The following is an 18,229-nucleotide window of genomic DNA, read 5'->3' as shown; positions in this document are numbered from 1 at the left end:
TTGACAAACAAGCCAAGGCTGCAACACAGAGCAGACTAACGTTGCAGCCATATTATAACATGCACCACCCTCCAGTGATAATCCGCATGGCCTCTCTGTTGACTGCTTCCAAGCGGTCCCAATCTCTTTGGGTAAGGCGTTGGAACAGGGCTTGACAAACAAGCCAAGGCTGCAACACAGAGCAGACTAACGTTGCAGCCATATTATAACATGCACCACCTATTTTCATGGCAATTCGGCAAAATAGGTGCAGTATACTAGCGGCCTTCTGACACGCAAATCGAACACCCGGTGCTGCAGATCCAGAGCTGTCTATGTCGACATCTAGCACCCGCATTGACGAGGCTCAAGTGAGAAGTTGGCCATTCAAGGACAGCTGTATAGGTGTTAGCAAAAGGTGGTGTCTACCCCATCAGATAGCGGTATATATAAAGTTTGTCTTTTAAAGCGACAGTGCCAGGGCAATCTTGGTGCACCACTAAGAGGTCTTGTCCGGAGCGGTCTGAAGATCTACTTCTTATAAGGGAGTAATTACTCACTGGCATCCACTAAAGTGCAGCCATGCAGCTACAAAGGAGAGCTAAACAGCTTCCACAGAAACTTCGTACTTCAAGAAAAATTCGTCCTGGTCTAGGCTTGACGAACAGTGTTCCCACTTCGAATTATTGATCAATTCGCTCTCACACTACTATAAGCTTGCCGTCCTGGTCAGCTCAGTTGGTAGAGCAACTGCTGCTGTGAAGCAGTGGTCCCGGGTTCAAACCCCGGACCAGGACGAATTTTTCTTTAACTGCAATGTTTCTGTGGAAGCTGTATTGCTTTCCTTTGTAGCCGTATGGCTGTGCTTGGGTGGATGCCAATGAGTAATTACTCTTTTATAACAGATCTATTCTACCTTGGGAGATTCCCCTTAAAAATTTCGACCAGGCCAACTTCTTGGCGGCGAAGGTCAGTGTGTACAGTGACAAATGGTTGCGTCACATTTTTGATACAAAAGTGTGGGAAAGCATACAACTGAAGGTGGATATGTCGTCGGTTCGAATCCTTGTCATAAGCCAGCCTCAACTCGACTTGCACATGCAAGCTATATGCAATGAGAAATCGTATGACACCACCCAGCACACTGTACAACGAACGACTGCGTCACAATTTTGGTGATGCGCATATATTGACGAACAACATGTATAGGATTGTCTGAAGTGGCTGTGCTCGGCTTGATGTGTGCGTCACACGGCCGCTTGATGACGTCACCCATTCTTCTTGCCATCAACAATTTTCTATACCATCCGCGAGTACGCACACTAACACTAGCCGCTGGCTTTTCTCGTAATAAAACTAGTAATGCTTTCGAATTAATAATTGCTTCAAATATTCTACCTTTCTTACTTTTCATTTATTATATGCCTGAGACACACCAGGTAGGCGTGCGGAGATAAAGTATATTGTGGCAATAAAAAATGGACAGTTGGACTCTGAATCATTTTTGTTCACAACGAAGAAATAAGAATCACGGAGGGGCACATTCATTGCTCTGTACCTGTCATAAGACTGCCATAGTGTTACCTTCAGAAATAGTATGCATGAAGAATAAATAACAGCTTTGATGACAAGAATAATCTCACAAAGTGAATTCAAATGCGGCAAACGTGAAGAAGTGGCAAATACAGACATTTTATAAAACAAATTTATCAACAGATGGTGCTTTCAGTGGTGGCTTTATAGAGTTCCTGTATAAGAACCTACCACAAGTACTTATACAGTAACTCTATGGCAGTAGAGTGAGTGCATGGTAGGCGAATATAACTGCACGATTTCGGACTTTATTCTACGGCACTGTACAAAATTTGGAAGCTATTATTACTAGGTAGGGCTATACATATGTAGTGTGGCGACTTTTTTAGCGAAATCTGAAATAAAATGACTACTTTTGGCGACTTTCTGCTCTTCGTCTGGCGAAATTGACTCCAAACTCAGTGGCAACACTGGTCTCTTTGGGATCCGGGCAGCGTAGCAAGCGGCTGTGGCCACACGCTCTCACCACCTTCCGCGGCAAGCCCACAGGAAGATCCCACACCTCGCCGCTGGACTTCTGGTTCCGGGCAGCGAAGCGAGCGCAGCAAATGCGCGCTCTTATCACCTCCCCCAGTAAATGCCTAGGGATGGCTTTGCCTCAAGGATGCGGCGCACATGGGAAGACACGGCTGCCATTGTTGCTACATACAAATTTTTGCGCGCTGTAAGTCACGCCCCTACCCCAGCCGCTAAGTCAGAAGCCCTTCTTACATAGCCTTATACTTCCGAGGAATGCCTCGGTGATGGTTTGCAGCTAGCTGGCCCACTCTGTATATTATTTGCAAGTGTTTAATAAACAGCATATGAGTGATCACACTTTGTCGTCTTTCTTTTTGGTTCTTGAGCATGAACCCCTCCATGCTTAGTGAGCGGAAACACTGCATCCGTGGAGTGGCAGTGCGGGGCGGAAGACTGCCCCCCACGCTTCCACAGCACATGTGTATGGATGATCAGCTCAACGTATGCTGACCCATGGAGAATGCCACCCCATAATTCAAAGCGTCTCAATTTTGCTGCAACACATATTTATATGACAGCACTTTCTATACTGAAAGTAAAAATTAACCTGGTTCTACTGTAAAAAACAAACCAGAAGCCCAGATGTTGAAGGCACTGTTACAGCGAGCGTGAATAAGGTCCGTGGAATCGAGCTGTCAGCTAGAGCACATCCGAAACCTTTCCTGCAGTCTCACATTGAATTTATCAGACATGTGATGGTACTGCGCAAAAGCCCAATAAATCAAGAATAACCAAAATTTAGCACTACTTGAGCCTTTGAAAGCAATTTTTTCTTTGCAGTGCATTCACAATGTTTCATACGATACAGCGTTGGCAGCACCGGCGAAGCAGATGAGCAACTAATGATAGGCGGCAAAAGGCTTGAAATCGAAGCGGGATGGGGTTAGATTCCATCAGTCACCTTTCTCATTAGGGAGAAGGAACCATGCCTATGCACATCAGGCAGTTGCTGGAATAGTATTTTGGTGCAGCCTTGGCACAATTTCTTCAAAAACAACCAATTTGTAGCATCATGTAGCAGGTTTAATGGCGCAAGTGGCATAGCATCCTCACCACTGCACTATGTTGTGTCATGAATTAAAAATTAGCCTGATCAGCCATGTTCACATAAAAAAGGTTGCATGGCCCGATATGCATTTTCTAAATCACGTTTTTTTCCAACACACAAGGCCATTACATGGCAAAAACAGAGTGCATAGAAACTTAGTCAAACTCACTGAAGCTGTGTCGACTTCCTACAAAAATGGCCAATGGACATTGGGGGAGTCAACTTACATGCTTTGCTAACATATCTATGGGAAGCCAACACTCATTGAAAACTAAGCAGCGTAGGGGAATATATGATTTATGGGCTTCATAATCAATGGGATAATACGAGTACAATTATTTTATTGCTGAAAGATAACCGACTAGAACGAAGACGTCATGGTTCGTATCCTACCGGCGGTATGTGGTTGTTATTTCTTTTGCTTTCTAATCAGTTATCATTCAGCAATAAATTATTTACAATGCCCACAAATTACAAAATAAAAGAAAAAATTCCCCTATGCTACTTAGTTTTCAATGATTGCTGTCTTCCTGTGTATGTATGTCATAACGAGCCCCTCACTTCCCTTGTCTACCCAGTATATAAGGGGTGCGAGACATGACACCTTCGACTCCTGCTCTTAACTGCGACTGCGTCGTTGCTCTTCTGCAGTGACTCCATGGACACCTGCTAAGCGTGGATGCAAGATGGATGGATAGATGGACAGATAGAAGTAAGAAGCACCCTCTTTGAAAGGGGGTGAAGGCAGTTGCCACCATGCTTGGCATTTCTTTTCCTTATATTTCTTTTAGCAATCCGTCAAATTTAACGGCATTATTTAAAAATTGGCCATTTTTCTTTCAATGCAATTTTTAATCCGGAACTTGTAACCTATGTCCCTGCCCTGCTTTTGAGCTACCAATCTTGCAATCGCTTTTTGCTAACTTCTACCGCAGACTCATTCACTTCACCTTTGTTATCCCTGAATCCTAGGGCCTCAGGAAGAGTGCCTGAGCCTGCGTGAGCCTGCAGTGTGCGTCCAGCACCACCCAGAGTAGGGCAGTGGAAAGGAGCACCCATCTCTTCCGAGTCTCTCATGCTAGCTGCCTTCGTGCTTGTGCCGTTGTACTTGAAGAGCGGCTGCAGCAGCTACAGTCAGCTTAGACTAGTCCCATGAAAGTCAAGAAATCAATGCAAGCTGCCGTGCTGGTTCCGATTATGCTTGCCGCAAGTAACGCGGGCCATGACACCTGGCAGTTACAGGTCTGGGCTTGGCCCCGCTTGCCTCTACTACCGCGCACATGCCAACACCAGCTCCGGCATACATGCAGGCGCACAGTGCTTATGCTTGGCAGGTGTTCGTGGAGTCAGCACTTTGGATGTGCATGTGCCACGGTGCAATCCTGAGGCAGTGGCACTTGTTCATTACGTCTCCAAGTTCAAAGTGGGCTGACTAAGAAGAACCCATAGGACTCGCACCAGGCAGATTTCTATGGCCAGCTTCCTACGTAATTCACATGGTCAAGCCAAGTTCTGCTAGTAGCTGACATGTTTTCTTGAAATAATTTCTCCTTAAAGACCTCCCTAGCTCCACTACACTCCACACTGAATTCGTGTCAAGAGCGTGTTTATTATACACATGGGGCCACTAGAAGTGGGCTCTACTGCATTCAGCACTTCTAGGGAAATCTTCCTTGAACAGACCCAAAACAGAGCAATGAGTGACGTTCCCCAATCGCGGTTGGCCAAGTGGCGTGTCCTCACCCAGAGCTTTTTGTTCACTTTGTTGTGCGTAGAGTTCTGAGCATTCTTCTCTGCCTCCCGCATCTTGTCTATGGAAAGGGATCGTTCCTTGAACCATTCTTCTCTCGCTTGTGCATCCTTCAGCTGTGCCAACACAACAAGGCGATATTAAGGCACCACATACACTACAAGAACACGAGGTACAGTCTTTGCCAATAGTATCCAGGCTGCTGTTATCCTTTTTGTTGCCTAGAGAAGGATATCGATGGTACAGGTTTACATCACACAGCCATTCCTTGCAGCTTACTGGCTATTTCATGGCCACGACAGTCTGGTTACGCTTGCCAAAGATAGTACTCCAACACACACTCTTCCCTTGCTGAGAAATAAGCTACTGAAGAGGAAGATGTACCTTCAGTAAAAGCAAGAAAGCCAAATATTAACTTGAATGTAATACAACTTTTTTTTTCACTAACGATTAGCGGTGTGAATAAATACAAATTGAACATGAATATCAAATGTTTGTTGAAAATTGGTTTTTGAGGAAAGAAAATGGCACAGTAATTGTCTCACATCTGGGTGGGCACCCAACCCGTGCCATAAGAGAAGGAAGCAAGGTGGGAGTGATAGCAGAAAGAAAGAGGTGCCGTTGTGGATGACTTAGGAATAATTTCCACTTCCTGGGGATCTTTGACGTGCAGTGACATTGTACAGCACACAGGCACCTCTTGCGTTTCACCTCCATCAAAACTCAGCCACTGCGGCCGGGTTCAAACCCAGGAACTCCGGCTCAGTAGCAGAGTGCCCTAACCACTAAGCCAGCAGTATGTAAAAAATTTCAGAGAAAAATAAAAAGCAAATATTGCTGCTGTATTTTTTTCTGTTAAAATAGTGTATGGTTGGTCTTTGCAGCCAAAAAAAAAACACTGATGTGCACTGAAATTTACACTGCTTGATTAGACAGCATAACAGTATGCAACCTGTGTGGTCAAGCTAAATGAGAAACAAAAGGAAATTTATGAACTACGCATGACTGGCAGCAAAAAATAACACGAGTAATAACACCTCATAATTTGGACTTGAGAGACTAGTAAGGCAAGTTGGTTAAGCATCTTTGAAACGTGGAAAGAATCCACCTTGGCGCAAGTAAAGCCACACACACAAAGGAAAGACAGGGAGACAACGGAGTGTGTGTGGCTTTACTTGCGCCAAGGTGGATTCTTTCCACGTTTCAAAGTTGAGAGACTAGGACTGCCCAAACTATACAAATGTTGAGTTATAAAATGTGAAAATGCAGTGAAGGCTTGTGAAGCCTGCATGAGCCTGCAGCACATGTCCAGCAATTATACTGCAGCTTTTTGCATGCCTCACGTAACATGAAGAACAACTACATGTCACAGCCATTGTTCGGTTGATGAAACCAAAACAGCATGAGAAAATAAATTTAATTCTAAGTTATTTAGCGGTAGCAGAGGAATACCATCGGGTGATCCACGTATACTAATGTATAACTCATCATTTGACAAAAGAAAACATGCAAGATTTGGTGTCTATATTCCTAAAATGATTGGCTTCCAATGCATAAATGCAATGTAATAAATAAAGAACAAGATTTACTACTTGTCATACATTGCAACACATGTAAAGAATGTAGACCGCTGTTCAAAAAGTGTTTTTTTTAGTTGGAAAGAGTGCACGTAAAAAACTATCGAAGCGGAAAAGATAGGCAGACTAGAAAGTGCTAGTGTGAGCATCCCATCTGTCAATCTTTCTAAAAAAAGAACTTGCTTGCCTTCAATTCTGCTGATTACAAAAGTATCATTTGGTGTCAAAGCAATGAAGCATGTATCGATAGTTGTACACTTTCCCCAACACAATGCTCTCTTTCATTAACCATCAGTGGCAAGTTGAGTGCTGTGTGTTTGAGTGGTGTTTTTCATCTTGATGCTATTTCAAATAAATTAATTGAAACAAAGTGGTGTCGCTCAATTTTCCTATGCCTTCGTGCATAAGGCGCTGGCTCACTTGAATGCTGCCAATAGTGGCTGCCCACTTTTGGGATGCTTCCACATGCACACATGGTAGCACTTGCCTCACGCTCCTTGACCTGCTCAGCTAGACGACTCTTGGCTGCCTCAGCCTTGAGCTTTTCCTCCTTGATGCGCTTCTTCTCTTCCTCCTGGCAAACAGAGGAGCCACTGATAAGCTCTGGCAGAGCCATCAGCACACAAAACAAGGAGACCAATGTTGCCACAGCCTTCGACCAATGCAACATGTACAAAAGAAGACATCTTGGGCAACAACAAAAGATGTTCAGCACGAATAGTAAATGTTACCCCATGTGTGCCAAAGACCATCTGAACGCTGTGCCAAAAATTGGTTCTCATTTCCTCTCCTTTCTTCCTCGGTGGTGTGATGTCACACGCACTGTTGTCACATCCTGGCAACCAGACAGCAGCTGCTAGCCAGGTCGTGGGTCCACTGAGCCCCCCAAACCGAAAACAAGGCGACCGCCATTTTGATGCAGACAGCTGCATGTAGAGTTTGTTGCGACATTACGAAGAATAGGAGAACAGAGAACTAAGCATCGGCAGTGTATAATTTTCATCTTCAATGCGGAATCGATAACAGCCTTTATTAGAATTTTATCACTGCCAGACAGCCGTAAGTCCCATACGGCAATGCCTGGCCGCTGGCACCATTGCCAAGCTTGCCTGGCCGCATACAACCGTACGGTCATAGTTGACCGTAGTTAGCACATTTACCGTATGACAGTGCTACTGCTCTGTATTGACACTAGCAAACCATTGTCCTTGATTAGCGCATTTGGCTGTTGGCTGTATGACTAACTTGATTAGAAAACAGCACGCAGACACGGGGCACAAGCAGAGGCGACACTGCAGGAGCTGTTTCCTAATGTGATATCCTCACTCTGCTAATGGCAGAACAGAATATCGCAGTGAAGTCAATCAATTTAAAGCGGTTACTTTAGCTCGCACCTGAGCTGCAGCCATGGCTGGGCACAATACTCGAAAAAAGTATCTTCGATACCGATACAAGCTACCAAACCAAAACTGACTTCCGAAACAGATACTCAGTGCAGTATCGTCGATACTTCGATGCATCACTGAAATCACCAACTTTAATAAAGCTGATAACATGATTTCCTAGGTTTAGTAATTTCTCCGTGCTTTATGGAATTTTTAATGCATCTTATATAGCGCGCTGTATCTGAAAGGATTTAAACGAATCCGGCCGCACGGGTTTCTTCATGCTCCAATTATTTAAACCTTCACTGTCAGCACAGCTGGTTTCGTTAAAAATTTATCATTAGAATGTAGTCATGCCAACTTTGAAACAATCACTTCGATAAGCAGCCTAGCAAAATCTTTTTTAAAGCTAATGTTCTTCATGCGAACCGGTCTCTGAACATTCAACTACATACGTACAAACTAGTGCTATTCATTTGTTGCTGCAGTATTTACCGGTTGCCTTTGCCCTGTGCTAAAAGATGCAACCTTCATGTGCTTGGGAAAGCTGAACAGTTATTTAACCAGCGCTATGTTTAACAGACGTTTGAAGTTCACCATTCATCGTTAAAGGTTAGACGAAAAACAACAAAGAATATCAGGGCTGGAAATCATTGGGAATCTTGCTAATCTTTGCTGTTCAGATGTTCCCTTTAAATAACAGCACTTGTTCAAACCTCCAGACTGAAACAGCCTCACGATGCATTTGTAACATAAGCGATTTAAATGAAAAAAGCCTTTCTACATGAGCATGGATAAGGGTGAAGCATAGCCACGTCGGCTCAAGGATCCTCCAAGTTTACCGTAAAAACCCATATATAATACCAGGTTTAATAACCTGGTATTATAAGGTATTATACCGGGCGCTGTTCCTGGCATGTCTTCAGTCCAAATTAACCGGTTCGAATGTGATTTCACTTCGAATTAATGAGTGTGTGGTGCCACTGACTTATGTACATCTTTGAAGGGAGGGAGCTGGGAGGCCGAATTATCCGAATTAAAGGGGGCCGAATTAACGAGGTTGGACTGTATCGCGTATTTCTATGAATAATGATCACATATTTCATGACCCTTCTTTGTGATTTCTTTAGCTCTTATATGTATTGTATATGCATAATTCGCTTGTTATAAAGAATAATGTCATTTTTCTCTTTTTGCATGTGATTTTTATCGACTCATAAATTAGATTAAAAAATCTCCCTGTATTTGCAAAACTTTTATATTCAGCATCTGTATAAACAATGCATGGTAATTTTTCTCAAGTTCACGTTATTTTGTGGTCGTATTTCTGACAACAAAATGTTTCATCATTGTTACAAATTTTTTCCCTTGTACAGTTAATCTTTAAAACACCAGCACATTGCTGCCACACACATTAAAATACAGCCCAAAGTTCGACGAAAACTTGTCTAGTGAGAAAAAATCATGACTGTAAAAGCTAACACTTGCCAAAAGAACTCAGGACCCATAAGGGTCCCTATAAAATTTTTAACTAACTGGAGATTGTCGAGCGCAATGCCTGGGGTGTTTGGCGTGGAGTGACCCAAGGGACCACGTGTCCGATTGAGAGAGGGTTGACTGGATGTGGAATGACTCTGGGACTGGGCACGGTGATAATTCTTTCTCGATGGCAATGACTGTGGCTGAGTCCCAGGCGATATCATAATCAGCGTCTTTGTTGCGATATGCCAGCACGTTCGATTCAGCACGCCCCTGAGCAACATCCTTTCGATGCTTCTTTAGCTGTCTCCTGCAGGGTGTGTTGCAATCTTAACATAGAATTCTTTAAATCACCCCAGGGTGTATTAAGCATTTTATGTTGAACACACACAAGTTGCTGCCTAAGCTTGCTTGTATCTGAACTTCATAGCAATTTCTGCCAGTGCTTCGATTAAATCAACTGCACACAAAATGGCCCTCGCTCTTCCTCTGAAGAATGGCATTGCTCGGTGAGGAGGATTTGGCTGGGGTAGCCATTTCTCGCGAGCTCTTCTTTCATTCATTTTCTTCCACATTTCTCATCTGTGGGGATGAGCATAAGCGGTTTGCACATGTGAAAAGAGCTGATGCCACAGAGCGCCTGTGCACAACCCAATACACAACTATGGCCAACCAGTTTTAATACGATAATGCCAAGGAGGCCGTGTTGCACAAAAGGCGCGTCGGCGCTGCCCATAAGCGAAAAATCCATGAAAATTCCACCCGAGAAGTAACCGAGAAGTAAGCAGGCCACCTAGGTCACGTGACCTTGTCGTGTCATCCCAACTTGCCCACTGGATTGTGTGCAGACTCCCCACCATGGCAGGTGGCAGTTAAATTATTGATCGGTCGCAAGAGGTTGCTCGGGAATAGCAAGCTGGGTTGCACAAGCCCCACCGTTTGCAGCTACTGCCACCACAGGGCAGTGATGCATCCCTTACCCACTCCACGAGGAGTGGGATGAAGACTCCAGTATCTATGAATGTAAAGTAAAGAACGACCAATTCCGCATATATGGGTCTTACCCCATTAACGAATCATAAACTTGAGGCAGAGCTAAGTGTCCCCTCCTTTTGGGCCAGCGTTAGTTTTTACAGTCACCTTTTAAAAAAGTCCAGGAGTGCGCTCACAGCCCATTAAGATACAAAACTCGGCTCGGGCTCTTGCAGCAGATAGGGTTCGGTACACAAGGTCTCTTTTAGGCTATGTTATCTTTGCAGCGCAAGTAAAAATAAAACACTGTGGTGAAAACGGTGGTGCAGCACTCGCCTCATTATGCATATGCAAGCTAGTATAAAAAAAGCAATTACGAGCAAGCATTGTGTTATCCAGAAAAAAAAAAATGTATGCAAAAGGTCCAAGAATACATGCAGCGACAATACACACCAGTCAAGCACGAACTTGACTCATGCCGAAACTTGCCTGCACAGACACAACCTGATCGTGGCCGGAGCAGTTGCCATATGTCGTCTCTCAAAAAACAAGACATTCTCCAGCCATGTCGTGAGCGTTTCGTGCACAGGGGCACTCAACACACAGGGGTCATTCCACGCCATACGCCTCAGACGTTGCGCTCGACCATCTCTAATTTGTTCAAAAAAATTCATGGAAACTTAATTGTAATGTGCATAATGAAAGCCTGAAACATTTTCGCCGGAAAAAATTTATTCATGAGGTGAGAGCAGTTTGAATATTTAGAAAAGGCGAGAAACCAAGCACTGCTCAATTATTAATAACAAGTTCAAATTTTACAAAAAAATTCAAAAATTTTTTCATTCACATTGGCAAAGATTCTGGCTTTCGATATAATTTGGAGCGTGCCGCTTTACATGGCATAAATATTCTTTAAAAATTGAAAAAAAAGTATGAAAACGTACCATTTTTGTCCTTTTTTGTTTTAAATATCAACTTGCTCTCAGAAATTCTGAAATAGCCATTTTGTTTCTCTAGATGTCTAGTATCTATAACAAATGTTACAGGTGATGAAACTGCGTACACAGAAGTAAAAAAAATACTAAAGTTGCAAAAAGTGCATTTTGAACCAATAACATTCGTTACTTTCACCCTGAGGTGGTCCAAGCAAAAATACAAGCAATAGCCGGTTACGTAGAACGGTTTATTGCCTTTCATTTCTGAAATTTTTATCCAGGTAATTTTTGGTTAAAGCGAGAAAAGAATTTTTGAAGTTGAGCTCTCGGGCCGCAAGTTGCGTCGTCTCTAACACCTCTTCACCGCAGAATACGGCACCTGGCATGGCATGACACTTACAGCCAGATAACTTCGTTTGCTGTCATTCGCTGTCAAGCATTTCTAGGTGTGGAGCTAATGATATCATGCTACATTCGGGGGATGGTATGCAATAAACGTGATCGTTTTCGCTTTTGAAGTTCGAACAGACCCGCTTTGGTGCGGGGCGGCTAAGAGAAGAAAAATAAGGGTATTTAGCACTGGCTCACTTGGGCATGTGCCGTCCTATCAACGTTAAGAAAATCTTTTCCCACGAATACCTGTTCGACTACTCAACGTTCCCAACCCACGGAAATCAAGGTCCTAACGCAGTATATCCCGCAGGGGCGACAGAACACCACCACTATGAAGAAGCTTACAACATCCACCGAGCAAATCCTCCGGATGATACATCATATCATAAATAAACACCACGGCATGAAGGGAAGGGACACCATCCACTTAGTGCAAGCTTTAGTGATCTCTCCATTAATGTACAGGACGGCACTCCTTAACCTCTCCAGGTCGGAAATTGAAAAGTTGGAGACACTGATCAGGAAAGCCTACAAGACAGCACTGGGGCTACCAAATTCCACACCAATGGCAAAGCTCATGACCCTAGGAGTACATAATACCCTCAAAAAGATGTGGGAAGCACAATGGCTCTCACAACTCAATAGGCTCGCACTCAAAACAACAGGCAGAGATCTGCTCGAAAAGATCCATATTAATCTGCCCTATACAATAGACCAAAGGGAAGAAGTACCACGCGATGTGAGGAGACGCATCAACGTGTACCCCATTCCGCAGAATATGCATCCCGCATATAACATGGAAAGGAGAAAACTAAGAGGGGAAGCCCTGCAGAAGAAATGGGATGAGCAACCTAACACCCTTTACGTGGACGCCGCAGGACCAAAGAATGGAGTAACGACTATTGTGGTCTAACCGCCTTCAGGATCGATGGTGAACTGCGTCTCGATGAAAACATCCAATCGCAATCAAACAGAGGAAGCAGCTCTTGCATTAGCTGTAGCATCTAACCCCAATGCCGTTGTGCTCACTGATTCCTAGAACGCCTGTCGCAACTTCAATAACGAATTAATTCACAGGTCAGGGTTGTCATAGCTGATTAAGCATACACCCAGGCAAGCCTCAGTAATCTGGTTTCCCGGTCACCTGGAACTACAAGGAGGAAATGAAACCGCTCACAGGCATGCCCGAGCTCTTCTATACCAGGCGTCTCCCCCCTGATGACCATGAAGAGTGCTGCGACCTAATAGCTTTAGCAGTGTATGCTGACAATCTCGCGCCATACAGGACAGCCAGTAAGGAGTACCCAACACCACATAAATCCCTCAATAAGTTAGAAGAGAGCACCTTTAGGAGACTACAAATCAACACATACCCAACGCCAGCTAAGTTACACCAGTGGTGCCCTACACTACACTCTCAGCAGTGCTCACACTGTGGAGAGGTAGCTAACCTCTACCACATGGTGTGGGCATGCCAATTTAATCCCACAGTTGACCCCATTCCAAACCCCTCAGAGGAGCAGTGGGAGGTTATTCTGCTCAGCGATGATCCTGACCGTCAGCACTGGCTGGTGGGGAGGGCCAGCGCAGCAGCAATAACCAGTGGACTACCGCACTAGACGGCCCACCCACATGTTCTACGAATATTCATGAAGTAAATAAAGATGTTTTCAATCAATCAATCAATGCCTGCAGTGCAAACCTCACTTGAGAACAAGAACTATAGATTCTGCGTGGCTAAAGTGTCGGCAGTGTCGTGCTCTGCGGTGAAGAGGTGTTAGAGACGACGCAACTTGCGGCCCGAGAGCTCAAATTCAAAAATTCTTTTCTCACTTTAAACAAAAATTACTTCGATAAAAATTTCAGAAATGAAAGGCAATAAACCGTTCTACGTAACCGGCTATTGCTTGTATTTTTACTTGGACCACCTCAGGGTGAAAGTAACGAATGTTTTTGGTTCAAAATGCACTTTTTGCAACTTTAGTATTTTTTTTACTTCTGTGTACGCAGTTTCATCACCTGTAACATTTGTTATAGATACTAGACATCTAGAGAAACAAAATGGCTATTTCAGAATTTCTGAGAGCAAGTTGATATTTAAAACAAAAAAGGACAAAAATGGTACTTTTTCATACTTTTTTCGATTTTTAAAAAAATATTTATGCCATGTAAAGCTGCATGCTCTGAATTATATCAAAACCCAGAATCTGTGCAAACATCAATGAAAAAATTGTTGAACTGTTTTGTAAAAACTTTAACTTATTAATAATTCTGCAGTGCCTGGTTTCTCGCCCTTTCTAAATATTCAAACTGCTCTCACCTTACGAATAAATTTTTTTCGGCAAAAAATATTTCAGGCTTTCATTACACACATTACGATAAGTTTCCATGAATTTTTTTGAACAAATTGGAGATGGTCGAGTGCAACGCCTGGGACGTTTGGCGTGGTATTACCCATAGGCATTTTGTCCCGAAAACACCAAGAGTGCGTCTCTCCCAACCCACAGCAGTGAAGTGTGGGGAGGCAGCATTGAACCCTTCAAAGAATGACTCCACCCAACGAGGGGGAGCGTGCACTGAGGCACCCTAAGCCCATCCACTTCGCAGTACAGCAGAGGGGCACCACAAGGGGGGTGACTTTTCAAACTGTACATAAATATTTATAAAACCTATTTTGGGCACCTTTAAATATGGGTAAAAATAAAAATACCTAACATGTATGCTGACACACACTGAGATTTCCATGGGGCTGCAGAACACCTGAGAAGTGCGAAAATATGCTGATGTGAGGAACTTGTGTGCATTTCAGTCGATCACAGCAGACAGCACAACTGCACAAGTGAATACCAGACATTTCCTGCACGTAGTCAGTGGCCCAAAAGAGGCCAAAGGCCACTGGTGCATCAGTGTTGCCATGCTGGGCACCAGCAGTGGTGAGAGACAGAAGGACAAGGGAAGGAAGAGGATGCTTTGCTTGGCACAAGACAAGGCTAGACTGGGAGACGCTTTCATCCCGTGCTAGCTTGACCACAATGCGATAAGGTTTTCCAAAAGCACAAGCATGAAGGATCGGTAGAAATTTGTTCAAAAGCTCACAGTGCCTCCTTCACAACCCCTTGGCTTTAAAGGAATCCTCTGAATAACTTGAGCTGAAAAGCTGATTTGTGGAACCAGTCACTGCCATCGAGTGCATACACACAAAGCTGACTGCCAAGGACCCTTAACACACCCGTACTGCACAGCACACGGGGTACAGTCGAGTGTGGCAACGGCTGTCCCTTGCTTTCTGCTCCCCTCTCATAGCTGCAGGGCAACAGGTGCTCTCTCCAAGGAGCATGAACCAATGGATGGCATGCTCGCACCATGTCACAGTAGGCAAACTCTGCTCCTTGCAGTAGCATGCATCCACAGACTGAAAGGGCCACGAAATTTAGCCACAGCCACTGAGAAAGGGGTGGCAGTGAAAGGATGCTGTTTTATGGAGGTTTAAACGTCCCAAAGCAACTCCGGCTATGAGGGACGCCGCAGTGAAGGGGTTCTTTAACGTGCACTAACATGGCACATTTCGCCTCCATCGAAATCGAAACCACGTCTTTCAGGTGAGCAGCCATTGCAGCGGCAGAGCAGTGATGCATAGAGAAGGAAGAAGCAGTGGCCGAGGCATCTTTTAAATTACACAGAAGACAACACCTAGTTCACATGCACAGCCCTCAGATATGGCTGCCCTGAGGTCATGTTCTCATCACGTGGCTTCAGCTGATGACAGATAGACAACCAGCAAAAAGAGGCTCAAGAAAGATACTGCACCTGTTCTTTCATCCAAAACTTTTCCCGCTCTGTTGAGGCGATCTCCCTGGCTGGTTGAATGCGCTTGTAGACGCTTCCCTGGGCAGGAAGAAACCACCGTGACACATGGCAATCGGCCACATGCCCACAGCACCAAGGGAACTCACAATGGGCCTGGCGCTCTCTGTGGGGTCTGAACGCTCCCTGAGGTTGAAGGAGGACACAGTGCACTTGGACAACTTCTCCACAATAAGCGAGGGTTCCACATCGTCCTCGTTTCTTGCAGTGACCGTAATGTGAGCACCCTGTCCAAGGGTATTCCAAAATTGCTCAAATGAGAAGCACTTACTAGTGACATGACCAATGCAAAGAGGATGATGCAAACACCAAGGAAGTGTGGTGCAACCCACACATTAGCAAAAGAGCAAGGCCTAGTTTGCATGGCTAGTCCTCCTGGCACCAGTTTCCATGAACAGCAGTGATGCAGCTCCACGCTTTCATGGCAATGGAGCCCCCCGTCCCATCCCACTGCCCCACACTAAAGCTGGCAACTGTCCTCACAAACATTCAGGATGGTTTCTGTTGACACAACACAAACCTGTACACACAAAAATTATATCTATGCAAACTGGCAAAAGAAAACCGATAAGCTGTGCCCAGCCAAGCCAAGCGCTCATGACAGTGGTGCTGTGTGAATGACTTGCCGCAAACACTCTGCTAGAAAGGAACCAGCAAGAAAGGCTTAGCAGGAATATATTTGAACACCAAGAGTAGCAGTCACTACAGCCACCACGCATTGAAACAATGAGAACTGTTTGTGGCACTGGGTTGTGCCCTCCAGATTTCTCGAAGGTGCAAATGGAGGGATCCTGAAGCAAACGCAGCTGCAGTCTTTGATGATAAGCAAAGTTTTTTCTGCTGCAACTGGCAGTTGTCTCTAGACGCTGTTCATGCGACACCGCAACAGCCCCGTTGCTCCTGCATGGCCGATAAGGTAGAGTGATCTCTCCCATCCGCTTTCCCGCTGTTGACCTTAGTAATGAAGCTTTCAACAAAATGACAATGTACTGCTACTCCGAAGGCTGTCATAAATGTACTGTTGCCCAAGGAGCACCGTCTCATATAATTCTGGGAGATGAGAAGCTCCAAAGGCGGTGGAATAATGATGCGCAGCCACCAATGGTAACCTGGATGCCTTGGACAAGGAACTTTTTTTCAGGACTTTTCCACGTGGATTATGCAACTAGCGCAGCTGTTTTGAGAATGATCGGTACAATGCTTGAAAGACAATGCCTAAAGCCTAATGTAATTTCATTTGTCTTCTCAACTAAACACTGAGCACAGAAGACCAGGTGCACATTTGATAAGACGAGGTGAAGGGAGGCTGGCGCTGTTTTCGTACCAAAACACAACTAAGGAAGGACAAGCAATCGCAACTGTGCATGTGCTTAGTATGACACACATAGTTGTAAAGATAAGCCAATTTATTATGGAGATTTTTTACTGCCCACAGTTAGGTCCTGTTCCGCAACAGAACAAAAAGTCTTGTTATCATCCCTGTCTCGAACATGCCGCCGAGTAAGACTGCTCAGATAAAGGAAGAAACAATGCTACATGAGTGCGAGGTTTACCGCTCATGTCCAGATAGATGAGTATTAGCATGGAAAAGCACTGCAATATGCGATTCCATACAGCATCTAGTTGTGCGTGTACATAGTTAAGTGAACAATTCCTGATGCGGTCATCTTCGCGTCTGCATGAGTGCACACTAACAAACTGACATGAAGCTGCAGTTTCTTCACGTTTCACGTGGGGTGGGTCAGTAAAGGGTAGGGCAATCTTCAAATCATGTCGGATAGCACGAAGCGACGAACTACCTTATGCCGCTTTTGAGCTGCCTTTCTGGCTTTGCTCCATACATCAAACCACACACCCAACATAGCATTACTTGAACTTTTCTGTCATTGAGAACACAAGAAAAAATGAATGCCACATCTTGGCAGTGACAGCTTGTAATCACAAGCTCTTATTTTCTATTCCTCCCGTGGATGTAAATCTACCTCATCACTAGCTTTGCTGTCACTTGTCCAATGAATTTATTGGCCACCAGAACCCCATTTCATGTTACACAGCTGTGTGGTGGTGCGCTTCAAGGCAATGCATCTGGCTACCTGTCTGACGAGATGGTTACGTCACACACTTCGCCTCACATTTGCAAGGCAGCTTGGCATGCACTCATAAAATGCAGAAAATAAAGCCATCCACTTAAAAATACGCAAAGTGACAACTGCATCTGGGTATAGCCACACACTGAGAGTTAATTTAGTATTCCTTTAAATGATTATAGGCTACTTCAGTCTCCATTCCTCGAAGGCAGAGAGAACAAATTAGCACAGGTGTCACTGCAGTGTCCACACAGCAATGTGTGGAAAAAGGCAAAAGGCAGTGGTATTAACACCATTCGAAGCTCTGGAACAGTTCAGAACAAGCCAATTCTTCCAGATGCAACAAGTGGGCACCCTGAGCCAGTCAGATGTGGTGCACCTGCTACCTTCCCACTGGCCCATACCCAAGATGTGAGGCAAAGCTGGGCACCAAGTGCCAAGAGTGCTGGCTTTCCTTCAGCCAGAGTTGCTGAAAGCCCACTGCGGAAGATGGACATGGCTACATTCACAAGTCTTGCTCAAGTGCAACTTTTAAGGCAGAAAGCTGGGCTAGTTGGTGTTTAGATTGAGAGGACATAGTAGTAGCGAAGACAACACTAGCGCCTGTGTTTTCGTCTTCTGTCTTGTCGTCTGTTTTTTTTAGCACTA

The 18,229-nt window shown here is 44.6% G+C and overlaps 1 protein-coding gene across 2 annotated transcripts in view; it reads right to left on the bottom strand.

Moving 5' to 3' along the window:
* Nucleotides 1–18,229, bottom strand: part of Abp1 (Actin binding protein 1) — a gene marked incomplete in the record, with an annotated part of 54,858 nt that overhangs the window by 19,618 nt on the left and 17,011 nt on the right. Inside the window, 4 exon segments of one of the 2 annotated variants that reach the window (XM_077642597.1) lie at nucleotides 4,883–5,005; nucleotides 6,954–7,040; nucleotides 15,438–15,515; nucleotides 15,584–15,721. In XM_077642597.1, coding sequence (XP_077498723.1) covers nucleotides 4,883–5,005; nucleotides 6,954–7,040; nucleotides 15,438–15,515; nucleotides 15,584–15,721 — 426 coding nt within the window. 2 annotated transcript variants of the gene reach the window in all.

This window comes from Amblyomma americanum, chromosome 1 (assembly GCF_052857255.1).
Source record: "Amblyomma americanum isolate KBUSLIRL-KWMA chromosome 1, ASM5285725v1, whole genome shotgun sequence".
Lineage (NCBI taxonomy): Eukaryota > Metazoa > Arthropoda > Arachnida > Ixodida > Ixodidae > Amblyomma > Amblyomma americanum.
Note: the sequence above shows the minus strand (reverse complement) of the source record. Positions and strands in the feature narration are given on the sequence as shown.